The sequence below is a fragment of the Colobus angolensis genome, unplaced genomic scaffold (assembly GCF_000951035.1).
Source record: "Colobus angolensis palliatus isolate OR3802 unplaced genomic scaffold, Cang.pa_1.0 Scaffold79, whole genome shotgun sequence".
NCBI lineage: Eukaryota > Metazoa > Chordata > Mammalia > Primates > Cercopithecidae > Colobus > Colobus angolensis.
The window spans coordinates 7706395-7730089 of record NW_012121709.1 but is presented as its reverse complement, the minus strand read 5'-3'; the positions used below and the strand labels follow the sequence as shown (position 1 = coordinate 7730089).

At 44.1% G+C, this 23695-nt stretch overlaps 1 protein-coding gene across 1 annotated transcript in view; it reads right to left on the bottom strand.

The window, feature by feature from the left end:
• Positions 1–15233, bottom strand: part of CCDC60 (coiled-coil domain containing 60) — a 210346-nt gene extending 195113 nt beyond the window's left edge. Inside the window, exon 1 of the mRNA XM_011928720.1 lies at positions 14679–15233. Within this exon, the coding sequence (XP_011784110.1) occupies positions 14679–14768 (90 nt within the window). The 5' untranslated portion in view covers positions 14769–15233. The remainder of the gene's footprint in view (positions 1–14678) is intronic.
• Between the last annotated feature and the right edge of the window lie 8462 nt (positions 15234–23695).

Sequence of the window (23695 nt, the reverse complement as noted above, 5' to 3'; positions counted from 1 at the left end):
CACCTCAAAATGAATGAGGGAGAGACCACCATTGGGATTGCTCAAGAGTTGAAGATGAGATCCCTGCAGCTGGGGACTGGTGGGCTGGTCTCTGACACCCTCCTGGAAAATCCAGAGAACAGAGGCAGGCTAGGAAGTGCTTCTGGGGCAAAGAAGGTAGAGAGATGGAAAATAGGTGCTGTGTCAGGAAGTGGTGCTTGTCTTCAGTGGTATGTCAGGGGTGTGTGAAACCTGGGTATCAGATGTGACACCAAAGGCAGAAACAGCAACCTGGGATCCTGCCCATAATGACTCCCACCAGTAATGCAGGAGACCCCAATATCATGAGTCTGAAAGGGGTGGATTTCTGAAAAATCAGGATCTGAGGGGAGTGCACAGCTGGTAGAAAATATGTCGAGAGCGGGAACCAGAGTGCTGTAGTAGAGAACTTTGAAAAAGCCAACAAAATTACCTTCAGAATGAGCCAATTTTAGGCATCTGCTGGACCCAGAGAGAATAGAACCGTTTTATGGCAGTGCTGATAAGAGCTTTCCCATGTCTCCTATTTTCTTTTCCAGCCAATACAGTTAGAAAGCAAAGGAGAGGCTGGGCACGGTGGCTCCCATCTGTAATCCCAGCACTTTGGGAGACCGAGGCAGGCAGATCACTTGAGGTAAGGAGTTTGAGACCAGCCTGGTCAACATGGAAAAACCCTGTCTCTACTAAAAATACAGCATGGTGAAACCTTGTGTCTACTAAAAATACAAAAAAAAATTAGCTGGGTGTTGTGGCATGTGCCTGTAGTCCCAGCTACTTAAGAGGCTGAGGTGAAAGAAATGCTTGAACCCAGGAGGTGGTGGTTGCGGTGAGCTGAGATCATGCTACTGCACTCCAGTCTGGGTGTCAGAGTGAGACTGTCTCAAAAAAAAAAAAAAAAAAAAAAAAGAAAGAAAGCAAAGGAGAACTGGGGATCTCCCTGGTTCAAGATAGGGGCATACCCCACATCTCCCTCCTGGGTGGCCTGCCTGAAACCATCCTTAAAAGGGAAGAGAACGGGACCACTCTTCTCCTTGAGGGAAGGTTGTAATGTTGCTTAATATCTTGTCAATGCTTTTGGTTTTTGAAGTGTGGCTGTGTTTCGTGACTTAAAGAGACTACTAGAGTGGCTGTCACCCAACGGTGAGCAGAAAAGGGACTGGGTACACCATTTTTATGCAGGCTCCTGCACTGAAAATATCTGAAGGGAGCAATGAGAGGCAGATAAAGTTGTGTTGATGAGATAATCCCAGGCTTCATTCAATGAACAGGGTGTATTCGTGATTAGTGACTTTACAAAAGATGGGATGGAGACTTCGTGGGGTTCTTGGAGGGGCTGCAGTGGATTGAGAGTCCTGTGGAATGTCTGTCAGTTGTCAACTTCAGGGACTATTGGGGTGAATAGGGTGTCCTTGAAACATGCCCTGGGCCAGGCGCAGTGGCTCATGCCTGTAATCCAAGTACTTTGGGAGGCTGAGGCGGGTAGATAATCTGAGGTCAGGAGTTTGAGATCATCCGGGCGAACACGGTGAAACCCGATCCCTACTAAAAATACAAAAAATTAGGTGGCACACACCTGTAATCCCAGCTATTCAGGAGACTGAGACATGAGAATTCCTTGAACCTGGGAGGCGGAGGTTGCAGTGAGCCCAGAGTGCACCACTGCACTCCAGCCTGGGCAACAGAGAGAGACTGTGTCTCAACACACCCTGGATCTTGGCCTTGGTGGGTGAGGAGAAGGCAGAAGTGAACAGTTATAAGATGCAGTCAATGTTTTATCTATTCCCCAAAGCTTTTCAAAGTGGGTGGTTATCCTTCCTTCTGCTCTTCTTTTGAGAGTGGGGGCATATTTTCTCTCAACCCACCCACCCCCAGGGAAAAGTCAAGTTTACCTTGTTGAGAAATACAGCATAATGGTTAAAAATGATGGATGGTCCGCTAATTAGCAGCTGTATGACCCTTGTTGACAGGTTTCCTCATCTGTAAAATGGAATTAATAATGCCTGCCTCTTAGCACTGTAGACTGCATGGAATTGCATAACTCACATAAGGGGTTTGCATGGCACAAGACACACAATTAAGTACACAGCCAATAACATCAGTTACTTCCATTATCATAATCATGGCTATATAATGTACCAATCACTTATTCTTAAAACATTGACGTCGTTTTTAACCTCATGGAGAATACAAAAACATACCCCCAGGACGACCTTGAGAGAATGATGATTCATCAGGAGATTTCTTTTCTGAATACTATGCCATCTTTTTCTGGACAAAAGAGCCAATTTGGCATTACATACACCAGAACATGGGGATGGTTGGGATGTACATAAAATATCAAGAGCATTGAAAAATGTCAATCACAAATCAACCTTAGCTATTATTTTGGACTCAGTCCTTACGAACATTATCTTGAATCTTCACGAGATTCAATTACAGGTGAGAGCCTTCAGCATCAGAAAAGTGAAATGGGTAGTGTAAGGTCACAGAGCAGGCAAACAACATCAGAATTGGGACTCAAAACCCAGAATGAGCCCATGATCCAGGTGCTAACTCAACCAGTTCTGGCTAGAGTTTGTCTGTTTAGTGAAGGAAATTCAAGAACTGTGCTTTTACTGGGGCAATTTAAATCCTGAGCCATAGAAAGCAAGGAAAAGGGGACTGGGAGGGCTGTTTGTTGGTTGGGGCAGGAAGTGAAAAGGTGAGGAGGCTAGTTAGGGTTAAAGAAGTATCCAAACTGCTGACTCGTGTTCTAAAAGACCTTGCAGAATGCTCCCACCATTCTCACATTCCCTATGAGAATGCCGTATTCACGGCGTCTCAAATTCCTTGGTACCTGCCAACAAGCATTGCTTCCTGAGTTTTGAGGAGCCTCTTTTAAGAGGTTTAAAAATACCAAAGAAGCAGTTTGATTAGCAGAGGATGGGATCAGCTAATAAGTAATAGCAACACAGGCGACAGTCATGTGCTAATTGCCTTTTGGGCATTTTCTTCAAGGGCTCTTAGAAGTGAAACATTTTAGTCATGTTAACGTTTTGGCTGCCTTTTCCTGAATGCATAAAAATGATCAGCATAAGAATTGTCATCTCTGGAAATGTCAGTATTTAAATGTTTTAATTCTTGATATTTGGGAGCCATTGGCTTTGATTTTGAGGTGAGAATATTAAGAGATAACATTTTGTGAGCACTTACTACCTGCCTGGGGCTATCCCTGATCCTCCCAACAACCCGATGAGGCAGGAACTGTTATTATTTTTGTATGGAGGAGAGGGAAACTGAGGCAAAGAGAGTAACTTGCCCAAGGTTACATAGCAAGTATTAGAATGGTATTCATATTTATGGGGCACCCAGCATGTACTGGGAATATAGTAATAAAACATTTGTAGGCCTTGCCCAAATGGAATTTCCAGTTGCCTAAGGAATGTGTTGCCTCACTGTGTGGAACTATCCTTGGTCCTGAGAAGACAGACTAGAGAATATTGAACATTTTGCCAGTACCAGCCCCTGTGCAAGGCGCTAGGATAGAATCATGAGAAACACATGGTCACTTTCCTCAAGGAGCTACAAGTCTAGTGGTAAGATCAGAAAAATAAACAGGCAATTATGATACAGAAATTGTTTTGGAGAAAATAAAAATTTCAGTGTGTCAGAGCTTGGATTCAGAGTGAATCCATTTAACTTGATATTTACTCAAATTATTCAACCCAATTAAGCTGTTTACAAGTATCAGCATTTCAGCCACACATACTCCAGAGCCTCATCTCTCGGTGGTTGGGCCTGTCTTTCTCTCCGTTTTATCTAGCAGGTCTTGGCAGCATATTGACCGAGGATCAAAATATGCCTTTCTTAGAAAGGTGACTTTAATTAGAAATGGCTTATAAATCTTCATTGAAATGAACATTATTTAGAAAGATGAGTCTAGGCCGGGCACAGTGGCTTATGCCTGTAATCCCAGCACTTTGAGAGGCCGAGGCGGGTGGATCACGAGGTCAGGAGTTCGACACCATCTTGACCAACGTGGTGAAACCCTATCCCTACTAAAAATACAAAAATTAGCTGGGCATGGTGGGATGTGCCTGTAACCCCAGCTACTCAGGAGGCTGAGGCAGGAGAATCACCTGAACCCAGGAGGCAGAGGCTGCAGTGAGCCTAGATCACGCCATTGCACTCCAGCCTCGGCGACAGAGTAAGACTCTGTCTCAAAAAAAATAAAATAAAATAAAATAAAAAATAAATAAAAAAAGGAAAAAGAAAGAAAGAAAGATGAGTCTAAGCCACATGCAGGTTTTTTTCCCCCTTTTTTTCTCATCCTTAGCTGTGTTTTTTCTGGCAGAAACCTGCTAGCATATTTTAGGAAAAGCTCAAGAAAATGCAAATATCCATGTCTGTGGTCACGGGCACACATTCTTGTTTGCATCGCCTACAGCTAAAACTGGCACTCCCCCCTTTCTTTCAGAGACTTTTAAAATATATTCTTTAAAAATTGCACCAATAGCTGCCCCTTTTAGAGATATACTTGCCCCTTCTTACTGCAACCTACCAGGCTCATCTTAAGAGCACAGGCTTTCTGCAGTTATTTGGTCCTGGATTCAAATCCTAACTCCACCACCTGCTTCTCTGGTGTCTCTGGGAAGGTTGCAAAATTTCTTCAAGCCTCAGTTTCCTCATCTCTACAAGTAGAGATTAGATGTCATGATAGCACTTGCCACACTGGATTGAAGAGTTCATTTTAATAATATATACAAAGCAATTGGTGCAAAATAGATGCTCAGTAAGTGGTAGTTTTTTTTTTTTTTTTTCACGTGCCATCAAGGGAGTCTAGCAATTTCCAGGTTAAGATTCCCTGCTTCTTCAGATGAAGACAAAGAAATCAAAGAGGTTAAGTGATTTGTCCAAAGTCATACAGCCAGACCAGGTGCAGTGGCTCACGCCTGTAATCCCAGCACTTTGGGAGGCCGAGGTGGGTAGATTTTTTGAGCCAAGGAGTTCAGGACCAGCCTGGGCAATATGGCAAAACTCCGTCTCTACTAAGAATACAAAAAAACCCCAAAATCAGCTAGGCATGGTGGCATGTGCCTGTAATCCCAACTATTTGGGAGGCTGAGAAAAGAGAATCCCTTGAACCTGGGGGGTGGAGATTGAATTGAACTGAGATCGTGCCACTGCACTCCAGCCAGGGTGACAGGGTGAGACTGTCTCAAAACAAACAAACAAACAAAAACAACAAAACAGAAAGTCATACAGCCAGATAGTGAGAGAGCTGGGAACCAGGTCTCTTAATTCCAGGTAAGGGCTATGCCTGCTCCACCAGCATGCAAATTTCTAGAAAGGTATTGCCATGAAAAACCAATAAGAATTTGACTGGTTGAGGGGAGGTCTTGAGAGGTAGCTCCAAGCTATTCCCTCTCTATGTCCCATCTAAACTGCAGGCTCCATTTTCTGTCTCTCTCTCTCTCTCTCTTTTTTTTTTTTTTTTTTAGATGGAGTCTCACTCTGTCATCCAGGCTGGAGTGCAGTGGCATGATCTGGGCTCACTGCAACCTCCACCTCCCGGGTTCAAGCAATTCTCCTGCCTCAGCCTCCTGAGAAGCTGGGATTACAGGTTCACACCACCATGCCTGGCTAATTTTTGTATTTTTAGTAAAGATGGGGTTTCAGCAGGTTGATCAGGCTGGTCTCGAACTCCTGACCTCATAATCCACCTGCCTTGGCTTCCCAAAGTGCTGGGATTACAGGTGTTAGTCACTGTGCCCGGCTTCCTTTTTTTGTCTTAAGCAGGGTTGGTTTGGCTTTAATGTTAGGTAATTAATGGCTGCTTATGAGACAAGAGAGCACTAGAAAGATCCTACTCACCCAAGTCTTAGTTGTACATCTACTATGTGGCAGGTCCTGTGGGATACCAAGGTGGTAACAACAAAAAAGCTACCAGGTTTCTTGCTCTGGAGGAGCTTATAGTTTCCTAGGGAAGATAGTATTACAAAGATGAATTTTATGGTGCAAAAGAAGCATGTGACTTGGATTGGGAGGTGGTGGCCAGGGAAGTCTTCTCAAAAGAAATGACATTTAAGCTGACACTGAAAGATGTAGGAGAGATTGTGTGTGTGTGTGTGTGTGTGTGTGTGTGTGAGAGAGAGAGAGAGAGAGAGAGAGAGAAAGAGAGAGAGAGAATGTTCTAAGAGGAGGAGGAAGATATCAGGCAGAAATTCCAAAACTAGTGTGGCTCCTTAGTGGTGACCAAGTGATGAAAGATGAGGCTGAAGAACCTGCCATTGGCCAGATCATGCAGAGACTTTTAAACTTCGTTAAAGATATTCATCTTCATTGTGAGGACAATAGATGGTCATTGAATTATTTTCACAAGGGGAATGACAGTATCACACTTGCATTGAAAGACAATGGGTCAGATGGAAGGTAAAAAGTATAGTTATGGGGCCAATGGGATGGTCCTGGCAATAAATAATGGTGCTATGGACCAGGTAGTAACCTTGGGGAAGGAGGCAGCATCCACTGAACACCCACCCTGTGGCAGTTAATTGGACATATGGGGTGATGAAAAGGCAGAGGTCATAGATGAAGCTTGGGTTTCTACTTGAACAACTGGGTACATGATGGCGTCGTTTAGATGGGGAAGGTTTTACCATCAGATAGGCATTCAACTGGGCAAGGGTAGTCAAGACTTCAGTATCCTTCTGCTGGTGATTCTCAACTGTGAATTGTCTTGCCCCCTGAGGACATTTGGCAATACTGAGATGTTTTTGGTTGTCACCATGGGGAGGCTGTGACTGTCATCTAATAGAGAGAGGCCAGGAAAGCTGCTTCACACCCTGCAATGCAAGGGATAGCCTATCTGGCCTCAAATGTTCAAAAGTGCCAAATTTGAGAAACTGCTGAAACACAAAGCCTGGAGAGAAGTAACACACTAGATATTTCCAATTATTTAAAGCTTTAGTGGGAGTTCATGGGGGCAAAGTCCTCCCTAATTTGACAACCCTTTGGGACAGAAACTTGGGTAACTTTGTGTATGGAGAGGGAGAGTGTGAAAAGAGTGATCTGCTGGAGCTCTGTGAGGGAACATTTTGTCAGACAGGATACCAAGAAAGAACTTGGCTTCTGCAGAAGAATGGTAATACGCACCCTCACCCCTTCCTCCCTGATGTATTAGAAAATGAGTTCTAGGTTTGGCTCAGTGTCTAGTACCACCCTAAGTCTATATCCAGCCAACACTCAAGATTCAGATGGCTTCACTGCACCTGTCTTTCCATGATAGAACTTGTTTCTACCTCAAACTCATATATATATAGTTTGCCTTTCTTTTGGTAGTTGTTATGCACCATCTTGATTCATAGTTATTTATAAATGTTCTTTCCAACAGAACTGTGGGTTCCTTGGGAGAAGACCACAAGTCTGCTGCATTTTAGCGCCCTCAAAACATCTGTCACACAGGAGGTGCTCAATATATACCTCAAAAGATGACCCTGATCATGTACCAGGCTGCAATGGGGGGATAATCTCTGTCCATTCTGCCCCCGACCTACAGCCCACCACGAAACCCCTGACAATGCTGAACCTATCCCAGAATCTGTCCCAGTTGCATAATCTCCCCGCTTTGTGAAATCCAGAAACCCCGAGGCATTTCCAGGCTTGAAAGCTGATTGCCAGACGCGGCTAATTTTCAAGTTATTAAATAAAACTACCGATTGCATAAATTCCAATTTAGGCAGAAATACATTAGATCAAAATTGAGCCCCGCAAGGAATTTTCTCAGCAGAGTTTGAAAACAGGAATTTGGAAGGGAAAATGCCACCATCTCATGATAGAAGGTATCCCATTATGATGATTATGATTTTGAATTTAGCTGTCAGAAATATCTCTGAGAAAAAATATGTTGGTTTATTCAGTCCAAGAAAGGTTTAATTGGCTTCTGTCAGGTTTTATGGAAGTGCTATTTGCCACTGGACCCCATATGAATGTTTGCAGCTTTTGAATGTAACAGCTGATGGCTGAGTCTTTGGAGGCTGTGGAGATGTTGAAAGGAAGTCAAGAATAAGTTTCTTTCCACAGTTGTGCAAAGGCTTATCTAACCAGAATTTCCTTAAGCCTCACCAAACAGTGGAAACAGATGGGGGTCACAGGAATAAAGATGGCACACATTCCATTTGTTTAGATCCGTACTCGTGTTATTCTCCCTACATTTTTCAGAGTGTCCAGAGTGTCTCATTTGATTTTCTTTATTCACTTCTGTGTCCCCACCACCTATAACCATGCTTGGCACACACTTGGAACTCAGTACATGTTAGCTGAGTGAATAAATGTTCCCACTGGGGGAACTCTACTTTTTCCCTCACCCCTGTAGCTCTTTGATGGATACTACTATGGAAAAGTGCCCTTGAGATTCCTAAGCAGTTGTTGTGTAGGGTAGGGGATAGGGATGATTCTCTTTTTTGGGTTACCCTCTGTCAATGCATGGCTTGGGATCCCTATTATTTGAGTTTTTGTGAAATCATTTGTGCAAGTCACTGCTGAATAGTCAATCCAGTACTCATCTTCAATATCACCATCGCTTCCTTGCCCCTGCTTTCTACACTCATGTTAGATCCATACTTTCCCAGACATTCTTACTGCTAGAAAAGAGAGGTGATGCTGTTCTGGAAAATTAGAAATAGAGAATAAAGGTCAGGAAGGTTCTTGGAAAGCTTCTGTTTGCCTCATAAAAGGGACGAACATAGCTTTTCCTCTCTACTTTTTCCTCTTTCTGCTGGAATATGGATGTGATGCCTGGACCTGGGACAGTCATTTTGTGACCACGAGGGAAAAGGCCTTGCCAGCCTGACGCTAGTGAGCTCTCGAGCCAATGCCAGCAGCTATCCACCTCCAGACTTCTCACATGAGAAAAATAAATTCCTATTTGTTTACTTCACTGCTTTTCAGTTTTTCTCTTACTTGCAGCCAAAAACAACCCTAATTGATATATGGTGTTTTCCTTTTCCTCTTTCCTCACTACCCTTTGGCTGTCTATGGGATTAAAACGTGAATAATGGGACTGAGCTGAGAGGTAAATCCAAGGGACTCAAACCATGCTCAGCAGCACCCCCTTCTCCACAACCAACACATTGCATCTCTCATGCAAATATATTCTCATACCAACTCTAAAAATATCTTTGGACCTGCTTCTTCCCTTCTACCCTTAAGCTGAGGCCTGGCCTCATTAATGATGGACCTCACTATGTGACTTTACAGTTAATACTCAGGTTCCTCTAGACTTCATTTCTGGGTTGGGCGTATCTTCAAAACAGTCATGGTAGCACTCATGTCCAATCAGAGAAGGGAGAGGAGCACAAGTAACAATAATGACCACTGTCACCACTTACTGGAGGCTAACTGGGTATTGCACTCAGTATTTCATATGCATTATTTTATTTCATCCTTCTAAAACATCTGTGCCATGGATCTTATTGTTCTTCAACCCCATTTACCAGAAACTCACACTAGAGTGTCAGAAAGAGGATTTGAACCCACCTTTGCCTGACTTCAAAGGCAGAGCTTCTAACTAATTACAAAGCTTATTATCCCATCAATGAGACTCTTGGATCATTTCTTCACTCCTCTCCCACCCTTCCCTCTCCCTGTGGAGCAGCTGCCTCTTTGCAGATGGGACAAATAGCCTGCTTCATTTTGTACAGCATGAAGAGTGCCAATCGCTTTTCCCGTGTCAGGAGGTAATGAACACAGTTCTTCCCTGCATCCTGATTTATCACGGAAAGGAGCCGACTGTCACATGGCTATGCAATTAGACACAGCAAGATTCGCTAAGGCAAGCATTGCCTGTCCAAAGCATTAGGCCACAAAAATAACAAAACAAAACAAAACAAAAAAACCCAAACAAACCACCTAAACAAAAAGCATGAATTCTGCAATTTATCTCATGCAGTAGCAATGGAGCTAGAAGAACCCCTTGGAAAGAGAAAAGAGTCCCTTCTCCCTCATTGTTCTTTTCCTGGCTTAAGTCATGAACAATATAAAAATGGAGGTACAGCCAGCTGAGATTCTTTAGAACTGAATCTCAAGTTGTTGTTAGATATTTTATTTTGTTTTATTTTTTCAGGGTAATCAGTGATTCCACGCAGGGGGCGTGGTCTCAGTGATTAGAGGCCAGACGTCACCTTTAACAAAAACCAATGACTCACCACAGCCCAGCATTTATCTCTTCAGGTCACAATTTCTTCTATTTGGACAAGGAGAAAAATTGTTTTATGTTTGCGGTGGAAACGTATTGTGCTGGGAGTCAAGGTTTCTCTTGTTGGGGAAAATGTTTCTCAAATATGTTGGTTCTCCTTTTCTGACTCCAGGCAGCCCAGCTGGGTGTATGCTGGACTGGGCTTCCAAGACTGTCTCTGGAGACATCCATCCTCATCATTTGGTGGTGGGGGGCGGGGAGTGGGGTGGCAGGAAGGATGGAGACTGTCAGGCCCAGATCTTTTCCATACCTGGGATTCTGTCTGGTTTGTCCCCTTCTTCAGGTACCTGCCAACTTACCTCTCAGCAGAGAACTAGACCCTGGGGATCTTCAAGCCCCAGTCTACCTAGGTACTAAAGCTTATTAACAATACCTCTATTATAGAGTTGTTGAAAGGATTAAACAACGCCATAATGGTGGCTACCATTTAATGGTATTTACTTTATACCAGGCTCTGTTCTAACAGCATTACCCACATTAACTCCTCTAATTCCCACAACACTCCTTTGACGGGGAAGCATTTTTACATATATTTCATCTATTCTGAGATGTACCTTTTCTTTCTGCATTTCAATACCTCTGAAACTGGGACACATAATTGAAACAGGTGATAGTTTAATTTGTTGAGTTTTCTTTTTTAGCAGCACAAGAAAATGGTGATGCATCTGGAAATGGAAGGCTTCTTGGATTAGATAAAACGTGATACATTTGTTTCACAGAGCAGCAAACTGAGGCACAGGGAGGAAGTGAGTAGCCCAAGGTCACACAACCTAGTAAGTGGCAGTGTTGGGGTTCGAACCCACAGAGTTTGCTGAAGAATATGCTCTTTTATTGGTTGGTTGATTTACTGAGACAGGATTTCGCTCTGTCACCCTGGCTAGAGTATAGTGGCACAATCACAGCTCACTGCAGCCTTGACCTCCTGGGCTCAAGCAAGCCTCCTGCCTCAGCCTCCCGAGAAGCTGGGACCATAGGCATATGCTACCACACTTGGCTATGCTACCACACTTGGCTAGTTTTTTTTTTTTTTTTTTTACTTTTTGTGGAGATGTGGTCTCACTATAGTACCCAGGCTGGTCTCAAACTCCTAGCCTCAAGTGATCCTCCTGCCTCAGCCCCCCCAAAGTGTTGAGATAATAGGCATGAGCCCCTGCGCCTGGCAGAATCTGCTCCTTTAATAACTAAAAGTTAGGATATGAACAAGGCACCGAGAATGGTTCCTGGAAGTTTCAGGATCTGCCCAAATTAGGGATGCTTCTTTTCTCTCTGGGTTTTTAATGACAAGATAGGAAGTTCAGGTTCTAAGAGATGGAGCTTGTATAAAGGATTGCAAACCTTTACAGATTTTGTCAAATGCTGCTTTTGAGTTCTCATTCTAGAACATAAAGGGGGATGTTCTAAGCACCTCTCTTTTTCAGCCTTTTCCAAGGCAGAAATCATGGGTCTGTGGTAATCCTATACACAATCTGCTTCTCCCCTCCCCCATGTCTGATCTCATTAGACTTCTTCTGCTTCCTTGGGAAACAAAGGGAAAAGAGACTCCCTAAGCAGATTAGGGGGCCCAACATACGGGCAAGCTAGACGGTTTCTTTAACAAAAGACTTTCAAACCGAGGATTTGCATGTTATTTATATTCCCTCAGTTAAAAAAAAAATCATGAAGATCCTGTACAAGGCAGTTTCCAGTGGAATATTCATTAGGATATAGCAACCTCCAACCCTGTGAGAAAGGAAAACGGCCAGTTCAGAGGGCTTCGAGACCCTTTTGAGGTTTTTTCCAAAGTCATTCATTATACTAGCATGCAGGGGACTCTTAATATTACCACGCAGCCAGTGTGGCCACTCCTTCCTCCAGGAGAGGCCACTCCTCATATTCTTCCTCACTGGACACTTACCAGGCCGCCTGGCATTTTGTGATGCTATTTTTAGGTGTCATTCCCTTTCCTCCTCCAAACAAACCTGGAAGCTATTTGAAGCCAATGATTGTGTCTTACACCTTATTTTTGTAGCCCCTGTGGTGCTGGGCACATTGAACAGAACAACCATTTATCACAGCTTGACTAGAATGGTGAGATGGAGAGAGCTTGCGCTCAGAGCCAGACAGACCCGAATTCAAATCCCAGTTCTGTTCCTTGCCCGTTGGGTGTCCTTGGGTAAGGGACCTGTCCTCTCTGAGCCTCAGTGTTGCCATCTCATGAGGAGGTAACAGTTCATAGCTTGAAGGATTGTAGAAGGTTCTGAAAATATCACACTTAAGAGTTTTTTGAGTTCAATATGTGGCACATGATGCATGCATACTCAATACGTGCCAAATATCATCATCATCATGATCATGACTGCAATTATTATTCGTTCGGTTTACCCCAGACATCAATCCTGATCTCTACGTATTTCCTTGTGGCTTGTCACTTTCTAGTGACCCTAGATTAGTTTAATTAATGCTTTACTATAGCTTTAAAACCTTGAAATTCCTAAAGGCACGATCTTTTGAATGTGAGCTAGAAACCCCCTGGCGTCTTCGTTATTTCCTAGAAAGTAGAGAGGGGTGCAGAAGGATTTCAGTGAAGCTTTTGGGCCAGAAGCCTTGGTCTATCCAACAGTTCCCTGGAAGCCTTCTTCCTATCACTTGACCTCCCTGAGTCCCACTACCCTTCTCCCATGAAAGAGATGATCATTTCAACTTCTACATCTTCCTCCACTCTCTACATCTCTCTATGGTAGGATGAAAAACTCTATTGCATTTATTTGAGTACAATGGCTTGTTTTTTCCCAAAATCCAACATGCAGACACACACACACAAATACACACACACGCACGCGTGAATCTAAATTAGCTGTCCCTTTTCTTGGCTCCCACAACACCCTCTGATACTTCCTCCACACATCATTAATCAACCTGCATTATAACAATGTTTCTTATCTCTTTTACTCCCCATCCCAAGCATACACACTATAGATTGTGAGATTCTTGAAAGCGAGTCTCATTTTCAACTAGAGCAAGTGTTTAGCACCTAACAGGGGTTCAATAAATCTTTACTAAATAAATGAAATAACAATATAACTAAAACCTAAAGTGTGCTTATTATATGTCAGGAACTGTGCTCATAGCTTTTGGCGTACATTAACTCATTTAATGCTCACAGCAATCCGATGAGGAAACTCTATGATATTTCCGTTTTGCAGATGGCAGCACTGAAGCAGAGAAGTTCTGCAACTTGCCCAAGGCCACAGGGCTGCGAAGAGGCACATCCAAACCCAGGGTGATTCTGTCTGCTGCTCCTGCTCTGATGCTTACCCTCCCTATTGAAGTGTTCCTTTCCCTCTTCATTCTTTGCGTCATTCATTCCCCCACTGCTATGCTGGAAAGTTCAGTCCCAGAGGGGGCTGCTCTAGATTGAACATCCTTCTGTGTGGTATTTTGAGATGAAAGGAAATGGAAAAAGGTTGTATCTTGCAGAGTGGTCTTGCTAAGAGGGCTGAGTAATGAGGAGTGCACAGAGATAGGTTGAGCCTTAGAGAAGCGCAGCTTGGGAACATTTTGGACCACATGGAGAGCCCTTGTGAGTTTTAAGCTCTCCTTCATGGACTGACCACCCGCCAGGCCCTCCTTCCTGGGGCATGACTGTGAGCCACAAGTGTGCCTTGTGGATGCACCAGAGTGGACCAGCATTGCTGAGCTTGGCCAATCCATGCAAAGTGGGGTTTGAGGGTACAATAACAAATGCACACTTACAGTTGTGCTTACCCATTAATGGTTATTTAAAAACAGGAACTGTTAACCTCAGTCATTCAGCACGTATTGATTGTTCTTTGTTTTTCAAATCAACAACACGGTTTCATGTCCCATAAATACATTATGCAGCGTTAACATCACAGTGGACAGTTTTCATAGCTTATTTCATTTAGTCCTCACACTGCTTCTGCCTAGTTGATGTTGCTGTTCTAATTTCATAGACACAAGGAAATAAAGTCTCAGAGACGCGAAGCAATTAACCTGTCTAAAGTCACACAGCTGGTGAATGGCAAACCTAGCCTTCGAACCTCAAAAGTTGACCCTCTGCAAGCTCTCCACAGAGAGAGGGGATATGCCTGTTTCTGGAGACCGGCAGATCTCTGAGAGTAAGTTCTGCGAACGGCAAACCTACAATTCATCTTAATTTTTTTCTGATGTTCTACAGTGTCACTGCTGATTTATTCCATCATTTTGGAATTACTGGCTAATAGGATGGCCCAGCTCACTGCTCTGGTTCGCGTTTTCATTCTTTAAGAGAAACCGACCATTGATAGCAATAGGGATGTGTCTCGACAATTTAATTACACCAACCATGACTCTCCTTTCTCCCCTTGTTCCTTGTTGGTCTTGAGGCTGATTCCTATTTCACTTGTTCTCTAAAATATGATTGGTTTCAACAAGAGGGAAGACTTACCTGCCTTAGGTTCTCCGAGGCATAAAAGGGCCGGACAGCCCCCGCGTTGGGGGAACTCTGAAGTTTCTTAGTGGCTGGAACCTTGGTCATCTTAAAAATCCTTCAGGCTTCAGCCTGTGTCCCCAAGGCAAGGATTTTTCCAGAATCTTCTACTTCAGTAGTCACTGGTATGAGAGGTTTCGGCAACTTCTCCCTGATCCCCAAGTCCCAATTACAGGAATTCCAAAGCGGTTTCCGTGAGGAGTAATGAGAAAGCACCTGGGTCTTCCACAGACGGGATAAGGAAGTCCGGGTAGGGCAGAATCAGGTGAGCCTGCAATTATTTACTTTTTGAAAGGTTACAAACTTCTGTAAGCTTCCCCCTCTTCAGAAGGGGTATCTTTCTCTTCTATAAACAAAATAAAATATGAACTAAAAAAAAAAAAATAAATTCCAGTGACAAAGTGTGAGAGGGGTCCCGTGGAGGGGCTCCCAGATCCCCATCCTCCAAGAGTGGTCGAGAAATAAGGCGGCCCCAAAGAGGGGTTTAGCGCACTGCGGGGAAAGTCGGCAACTGCCAACCGCGGGGCGGGGGAGGGGGGGCACCCAGTTGCTTGGCTACGGGACGCGGAGGAGGGCTTCCTCATTGGCTGGAATTGGTGGGGGCGGTGTCGTGGGGGAGCAGCCGGCTGCCACGGGAGCTGCATTCTTTAAACAAATTGGTTTCTCTTTTCGGGCCTGAGGACCATACCCATTCTCTCTGCCTAACTACAAACGACTCCTTCCTTTCAAACTGCTCTGTCCTGTTGCTAACCCACTAGTAATTTTTTGTACCTTGGAGTGGGTGGCCTGTAGCCCTGCAATTCTTAACCTGAGAGGCCTGTTTCTCCCTTTTTCCACCTGACAAACTCCTGCTCATCCTTCAAAGCCCTTCATTTCATAAAATGAAATATTGTTATTCCATTTATTTAGCAAAGATTTATTGACTCTTTGCTAAAATAACATAAAATAAAGTAAAAATAAAATTAAAAAAAAAAGACTCGCCCTCAAGAATCTCACAATCTATAGTATGTATGTTTGGGATGGGGAGCAAAAGACGAGAAACATGGTTATAAAGCAGGATGATTTATGATGTGCTGGGGAAGTATCATAGGGTATTGTGGGAGCGAAGAAAAGGGACAGCTGTGTATAGGTATAGATATATGCACACACATACATATGTAAATACACATATATAGACATTATATATGTGTGTATATACGTATTTGTGTGTGGGGCATGTGTGCATATGACATTTATTGAGTGCTTAGGATGTGCTAGACACTGTTCTAAGTGTCACTTATTGACTCAATCCATACAGCACCTCTTTATTTTATTTTATTTTTTTTTGAGACGGAGTCTTGCTCTGTCGCCCGGGCTGGAGTGCGGTGGCCGGATCTCAGCTCACTGCAAGCTCCGCCTCCCGGGTTTACGCCATTCTCCTGCCTCAGCCTCCTGAGTAGCTGGGACTACAGGCGCCCGCCACCTCGCCCGGCTAGTTTTTTTTGTATTTTTAGTAGAGACGGGGTTTCACCGTGTTAGCCAGGATGATCTCGATCTCCTGACCTCGTGATCCGCCCGTCTCGGCCTCCCAAAGTGCTGGGATTACAGGCTTGAGCCACCGCGCCCGGCATGCACCTCTTTAAAGAAGGCGTTTTATTACCCCATTTCACAGCCTAAGCAGCTGAGGCACAGAGACATTAAATGACAAGTTTAAAGTCATACGTGTGCTGCAACTGAAATTCAAAGCCAGAACTGTTTGAGTCTAAAGAGCAAGCTTTCAACCACTTAGACGCCTAACTTTGCTGAGTTTGGCTTCTATATCTTTAAAATGGGGATAATAGCTTTGCCACAGGTTGTTAAGAATTGAAGTGGATGATGCATATGAAGGCTGAGCCCATGGGGAGTCCTAGCTAAGTAGTACTATTATTATTCCCTGACATCACTTCCCTAGGAAGAATCAGGCATTCTCACTGTGCTGGGTTCATTTCACAGCAGATGTTAATACTAACTGATATTTATTGATCACTTGCTCTGTGCTAGGTACTGTACTAAGCACTTTGCATACATTAACTCATTTAATCCTTCCAATAACCCTATGGGGTAGGTTCCCAGCCTGCAGCAGATTTATTTCGTATGTTTGGATTTGAATGCCTTATCCTTGGCATTGTTTCACACTGGATCTATCTGATTCATGTTTTATCCCTCAACCCTGAGCTACTGGGGATTATGATATCATTATGGCTGCATCTTCTCTGTTTCTTTTTTTTTCTTTCCTTCTTTTTCTTTTTTCTTTTCTTTTTTCTTCTTTTTTTTTTTGAGATGGAGTCTGGCTCTGTCGCCCAGGCTGGAGTGCAGTGGCCGGATCTCAGCTCATTGCAAGCTCTGCCTCCCGGGTTTACGCCATTCTCCTGCCTCAGCCTCCTGAGTAGCTGGGATTCATGCCAGGCTAATTTTTGTATTTTTAGTAGAGACAGGGTTTCACTGTGTTAGCCAGGATGGTCTCGATCTCTTGACCTCATGATCTGCCTGTCTTGGCCTCCCAAAGTGCTGGGATTACAGGCTTGAGCCACCGTGCCCGGCCTCTTTTTTCTTTTTTCTTTTTTTTTTTTGTTTTTTGAGGCAGAGTCTTGCTGTGTTGCCCAGGCTGTTGGAGTGCAGTGGCGTGATCTCAGCTCACTGCAACCTCCGCCTCCCAGGTTCAAGCGATTCTCCTGCATCAGCCTCCTGAGTAGCTGGGATTCATGCCAGGCTAATTTTTGTATTTTTAGTAGAGACAGGGTTTCACCATGTTGGCCAGGCTGGTCTCAAACTCCTGAACTCAAGTGATCTGCTGGGATTACAGGCGTGAGCCATGGTGCCCAGCCCATCTTCTCTGTAGAAGGCATCTACTGCAAGATGACGCTCTACAGAATGCAAAATACCTAGCCATGTAGCTCTAGATGCTGATGCCTGAAAGTCATTATTGTCTCACCATTGCCTAAAGACTGATCCTGACCTTCCCTTTCACAGGAAGTTTTGATTCTCCGGCTTCCTTTGTGGGCAGCATTAAGCAATCGGCAGACACTCTCAGAATGAGGCAGATAAAGGGAATCATGTTTGGGAGATAGGGCTGGGGATGAGGGGATGAGAAAACAAGGCAGGATGGGAAATGTTGAGCCCTGAGTAGAACAGACAAAAGCTGTCTTCATATGGTTTTGTAGAACAGGCTTGGCAAAGAGGAACTCAACTAGTTCTGTATTAGCTCAAAGAATAGGAGGAAGTTTGGGTTCAACAGGAAGAAGTACATACACAGCAGAACATAATTTTAAAAGGTGTGACCTCTGGAGTCCAACAGAATTAGCCACTGAGCAGCATCAATGATAATAATTCTCATAGGACTGTGATGAAAAACAAATGAGATAATTCCTGCAAAGCACAATGCCTAGCGCAGAGGAAGTGCTCAATAAATATTAGCCCTTATTTCCTTTGTTGTTGTTATTATACTCACCTGTCAGAGCCATGTAAGAACTGGAAATAGGAAGGGCTGTAGAACTGAAAAGACATGTGTTCAATTCCTGGCTCTGCCATTTGCTGCCAATAAGACCTGGGTCAAGTTCACTTCTCCAAGCTTCAATTTATTCACATGTATAAAACTCATGTGCGGTGAATGGTTATGCCCGTTTTATACCTGCTACCAGGAGGATGAAGCAAAATAATACATTTCCCTTCTCTGTCTAGGAGGGGGTATATTCCTTAAAGAGGGAACGAACTACCCACCACTAGAGGTGTTCAACTAAATGCTGTATGGGTTCTTGAATTTTTGATCACTTGGGGGTGTTAGACTAGATGATATTTAAGGCTTTCCGGACAGAGACTGAGAGACTATATAGAGTACTAGTTGAGTCAGTGTCTAAATCCCAACTCAGCCACTTACCAGCTGTGTGATTTTAACCAAGTAACTTATATGCTCAAAGCTTTGGTTTTCTCATTATAGAATGAAGATAATAGTACATTCGTGAAAATGATATCATGTACATAAAACATTTAGTACAGTTGGCACATAATAAATGCTCAATAAATGCTAGCTCTTGTTTTTTTAATCATGTGAACAAAAATATTTTCTAGAATGATTTAGTGCTTTGGGGGGCCAACTACAGTTAGTAAGAAAAGCTCCTTGGTCTTATGGCATCTCCCAACCTAGCTCTAGCTGGGTGGAGAAGAATCTCTCTCTCTCTCTCTCTCTCTCTCACACACACACACACACACACACACACACACACAATGAAACAGTATATAAGGTGTTAATTGGGATCCTTCAAGAAGATGCCAGAATGAGATTAGATGTGCTAGAGATTTATAGAAGAAAAGGGTTGTGAAGGATAAGGGGGAAGGAAGTAGAAGTACATAAGGAGAGTTTGTTGAAGAGGAGAAGGAAGGAAAGATTGGGTAGGAAAAGCCATGCACTGAGACACAGTTCTGAGAAAGTCTCAGCCAGGCTGACAGGGAGACCCTGAGCCAAAGTTGTCCAATGGATGAATCTCCCGTTGTGCAGGAAAGTCCTGGTTTTAGGACCCTTATTCTACTCAGTGATTAACTAGGAACAGCTGGGTGTGGGATGTACACAGTAGATTCAAAGATGCAGCATCTGTCAGTCAACTATGCTCCCTGCAGCATTCTCTTGGTGAGGCATCTGAGCTGGAGACCTCCATGGCCCTTCCAGGTCATCTTTTCTGCTGCACAGATTCACTTTAGAATGCATGCCCAAGTAACAGCCCCTCCCTCCTGGCTCCTGTGGGCATCCTTTCCTGACAGAAAACTTAGAAAAGGGAAATTAGTGGGACAAATTATAGCCTCCATCACTGCAACTGGCATCGGGGGCTGAAATTGGTGTTTGTTCTTTTCCTCCTTCACTACACATTCTAAATTCCCCCTCAAGCTTAGCTCTTCCCTCTCTAGGTCTAGGCTTAGCTAGTGGAGTGATCAAAATCTTTACTCCTGATAATTCTGAGCCTTTGAGTAAATCTAGTCTCCTCATTGTCTCAGGGTTGCTGCGTGTATCCATTCCTAGTTAAAACTGATCAAGAGAGTACTTATTAGGAGGCACCCAAGTGGATCACTCAGGTTCCATATATGTTCCTTTCTGACCCTATCTATATAATCATTGATCGGGGTCAATTGTCCTTGCCAAAATTGTGACTCCTCTTCTCACCTGCTGGTTCCTGCACATATGGAGTTCAAAGTGTCTGGTGGCAGCTGTAGCTAAGAGTTAATACAACCTGTGCTGTGTCCCTGGCAAGAGTGTACCCACTTTGGGAACCTGGACCTCTCACCCTGCCCAGCCCAGAGCTGCAGAAATGGAAAGGACACACTCCCTCAGTGTTTCATCGGGCATGAGGGCAGTAGGAACCACTCCTGGTTCCACTTATTGGCTCCTGGATCTCTGGGGTTCCTGGACCTCAGTTCCCATTGGGAACACAAAGTTGTATAGAAGTCTGATTTGATGCATATGCCTCAAACTATAGGATAGCCCATTCTTGCTTCAATAGCCTGATCTAGAACTCTGTGATACCAGCTCCTTCTGGGTGGGGTGGTATGTGATACTGCTGGATCCATGACCACTGTGAAGGTGGTTTCTAGTTCCTAGAGTTTTCATGGGCATAGAGGGGCAGTGATGGTGGCAGACATTGTCAGAACACAGCCCATGCTCCCTTGACACTCACAGTTCCTAAGGACAGCTCCTTGCTGCCATTTTGCCCGAGACCTTTCTCTCTGGCTACAGCAGAAGTTCCCAAACTTTTGTGGCTCTTGGTACCCTTTACTTCCCAGTAATTTTTTTCACGCCACCTGTAAGCTGAAAGAAACATGTTGAGAATCCCATTTATGAAGTCTTTATGTAGCAGGATGAGCCGCAGACAAAACCTCTCAGACACCGAGTTGTAGAAGGAAGGGCTTTATTCAGCTGGGAGTATCGACAAATTACTGCCTTAAAATCTGAGCTCCCCGAGTGCACAATTTCTGTCCCTTTTAAAGGCTCACAACACTAAAGATTTCACATGAAAGGGTCGTGATTGATTTGAACAAGCAAGGGGTACGTGGCAGGGGTTGCATGCACCAGTGGTCAGAGAGAAACAAAACAGGGGTGGGAGTTTTACTACGTTCTTTTATACAATGCCTGGAATCTATGAATAATGTCGGTTTCTAAGTTATGAGTTGATTTTTAACTACTGGGTTTAGGCCAGGCAGGCCCAGGCCTGGTTTTGAGCCTGGCACCAGGCTGCCTGTCTTTGGTTTTACTTCCTTGTTTTTTTCTTAAAACAAGTACTGAGTATAAAACAATATAAAACAATATGAGAGGATCTCTCTCTCTTCTCATTTAGGCCTGCACAACTTAGTATTTACATCCTAATCATGTGGACGCTAACACATATGAACGGAAAGAAAATAGTATTTGTATTTGATTATTCCACTTTTAGTATATGTGCTGCTGAAGTGAGCACAGTATTTGCTTCTTAAATAGCCGCCATCGCTTACCAGTGGGGCACGTGCACCTGGTGGTCACTGTGAAACTTCTCAAACCTTGGACTCAGTTTGGACACCATCACCTTCATTTTTGGTAGGACGTTAATTTTTGTGCAGTTCTCACTTTTTATCACAACAACTGCCCCAAATCCAGCTTTTTCAAAGATATTTCATGAAAGGAATGTCATGGAATCCACTGTTGAAACTGAGTGTTCTAGTCAGCTCAGGGTACCATAACAAAGCACTGCAGACTAAGAGGCTTAAACAATGGGCAATTATTTTCTCATAGTTATGTGGTAGAAGTTTGGGATCAAGGTATCAGTGGGCTTGGTTCCTTCTCAGGCCTCTCTCCTTGGCTTGCAGATAGCAGCCTTCTCCCTGCGTCTTCATATGGTCTTTCCTCCACACCCATCTGTGTCCAAATCTCCTTTTCTTCTAAGGACTGCAGTCCTGATCAAGAGAGTACTTACTAGGAGGCACCCAAGTGGATCACTCAGGTTCCATATGGATTCCTTCCTGCTCCTATCTGTGTAATTACTGGTCAGGATCAATTGTCCTTGCCAAAGTTGTGACTCCTCTTCTCACCTGCTGGTTCCTGGACACAAGGAGTTCAAAGTGTCTGGTGGCAGCTGTAGCTAAGAGTTAATACAATCTATGCTGTGTCCCCTGGCAAGAGTGTACCCACTTTGGGAACCTGGACCTCTCACTCTGCAGAGCCCAGATGAGGGCCCACCTCATGACCTCGTTTTAATGTCATGACATCTGTAAAGACCCTGTCTCCAAATAAGGCCACCTTCTGAGGTATTAGGGGTTAGAACTTCAACACGTAAATCTTAGAGGGGCACAGTGTAGCCCTGAACACCGAACTATGTGTCACTAGTAGTTCATATGGCATTCAATAGATGTTGTGTGTTTCCCTTAAAAATTAAAAATACCCGTAGCCTCTTCTGTGAATTTGCTGTGGCACTCTGGGGGCACCTTGGTACACGGTTTGGGAACCACAGGGCTATAGGAATGCCCTTTTTTTTTTTTAGATGGAGTCTTGCTGTGTTGTCCAAGCCAGAGTGCAATGGCACCATCTTGGTTCACTGCAACCTCTGCCTCCTGGGTTCAAGTGGTTCTCCTGCCTCATCCTCTCGAGTAGCTGGGACCACAGGCGCACACCACCATGCCTGGCTAATTTTTGGTAGAGACGGGGTTTCACCATGTTAGCCAGGATGGTCTTGATCTCCTGACCTTGTGATCCACCCACCTTGGCCTCCCAAACTGCTGGGATTACAGGCATGAGCCACCACGCTGGGTCCATTCTGCCTTTGAGCAGAGCAGACTAGAAGTGCAAGTTAACACCCATGGGCACAGCCATAAAGCAACGACTAATGGGAGTTAGTGGATAAATACTCTGCCTCCTCATCCCTTGGGTAGGACAAGTCTGGAGCATGGTCTACACTGCCCCAGCGGTCCCCTGCAGGACTGACTTATAGGAAACACCACTGCCTACGGTCACTGCCTGCTCCACCCAAACACCCCACACTGGCTTTTTTCTTTTTCCTGTCTCATTTCCCCAATCCCCTTCTGGTACTTCCTGGATAACCTCCCAGTAAACAACATATCCAAGGTGTTTCCCTGGGTCTGCTCCTGGGGAACCAACCTAGGTTAGTGTTGACCAAAATAATCTGGGGAGGTCAGACTTGAGTCAGGCTCTGACACTGAGCCATAGTGCATTGTCAGGACACCTGAATTATTTCCTCTCCCTTATCTCATTACATGGGGTTCCTACCTCCTTTGATCACCTCGTCTCATGATCTCCTTCTTACCATTGCTCTCAAGTTTATCATAAAGAGTTTCTTTATATTCTCCACCTCCCTTGAACACGGAGAGGCCAACATGTTTTCAGATACGTAAATACATACCCCAACGGTGAAATATTTGACAACCGAGATATGAAGTGATTGTTTAATGCTTAATTCCTGGTTGATTTATGCAAAATATGAACTGAAGGATGTGAAGCGACAGGCATTCTCTCCTCCCGGTTTGCCAAAAAGAAAAGTATCTGAAGGGATTAAAAATAAGCATATCAAGCAGAAGAAAAATTTTGGAATGTGTCAGACGCCAGCTGGGGTAACTGAAGAGAAAGCTTGAAGTCTGGTAAACACTTGAATTTCAGTCAGGAATACATATGTTTGGCATTAAAAACCTATTGGAAAAGTCATCATTTTTGGAATATCTTTAATACCCTTTTTTTTGTGTGTGTTGCATCTAGCACCCAGAAAACTCCTTCTGGGTATTTTTACCGAAATGTCAGCACTGGATTTACAAATTATGGGGCCCAGGGCAAGAGTAAAACTTGGGGCTACCTTGACATCTGGTAGCTGGCAATCTATTGAAGAATTGTTTCCAGGTTGAAATACCACTGGATAATGTGTATTTGTACCACCTCATGGATTCCTGTCCTTCGTTAGATTAAAGAATTACCGCATGCTACAGCGCCCTTGTGGGAT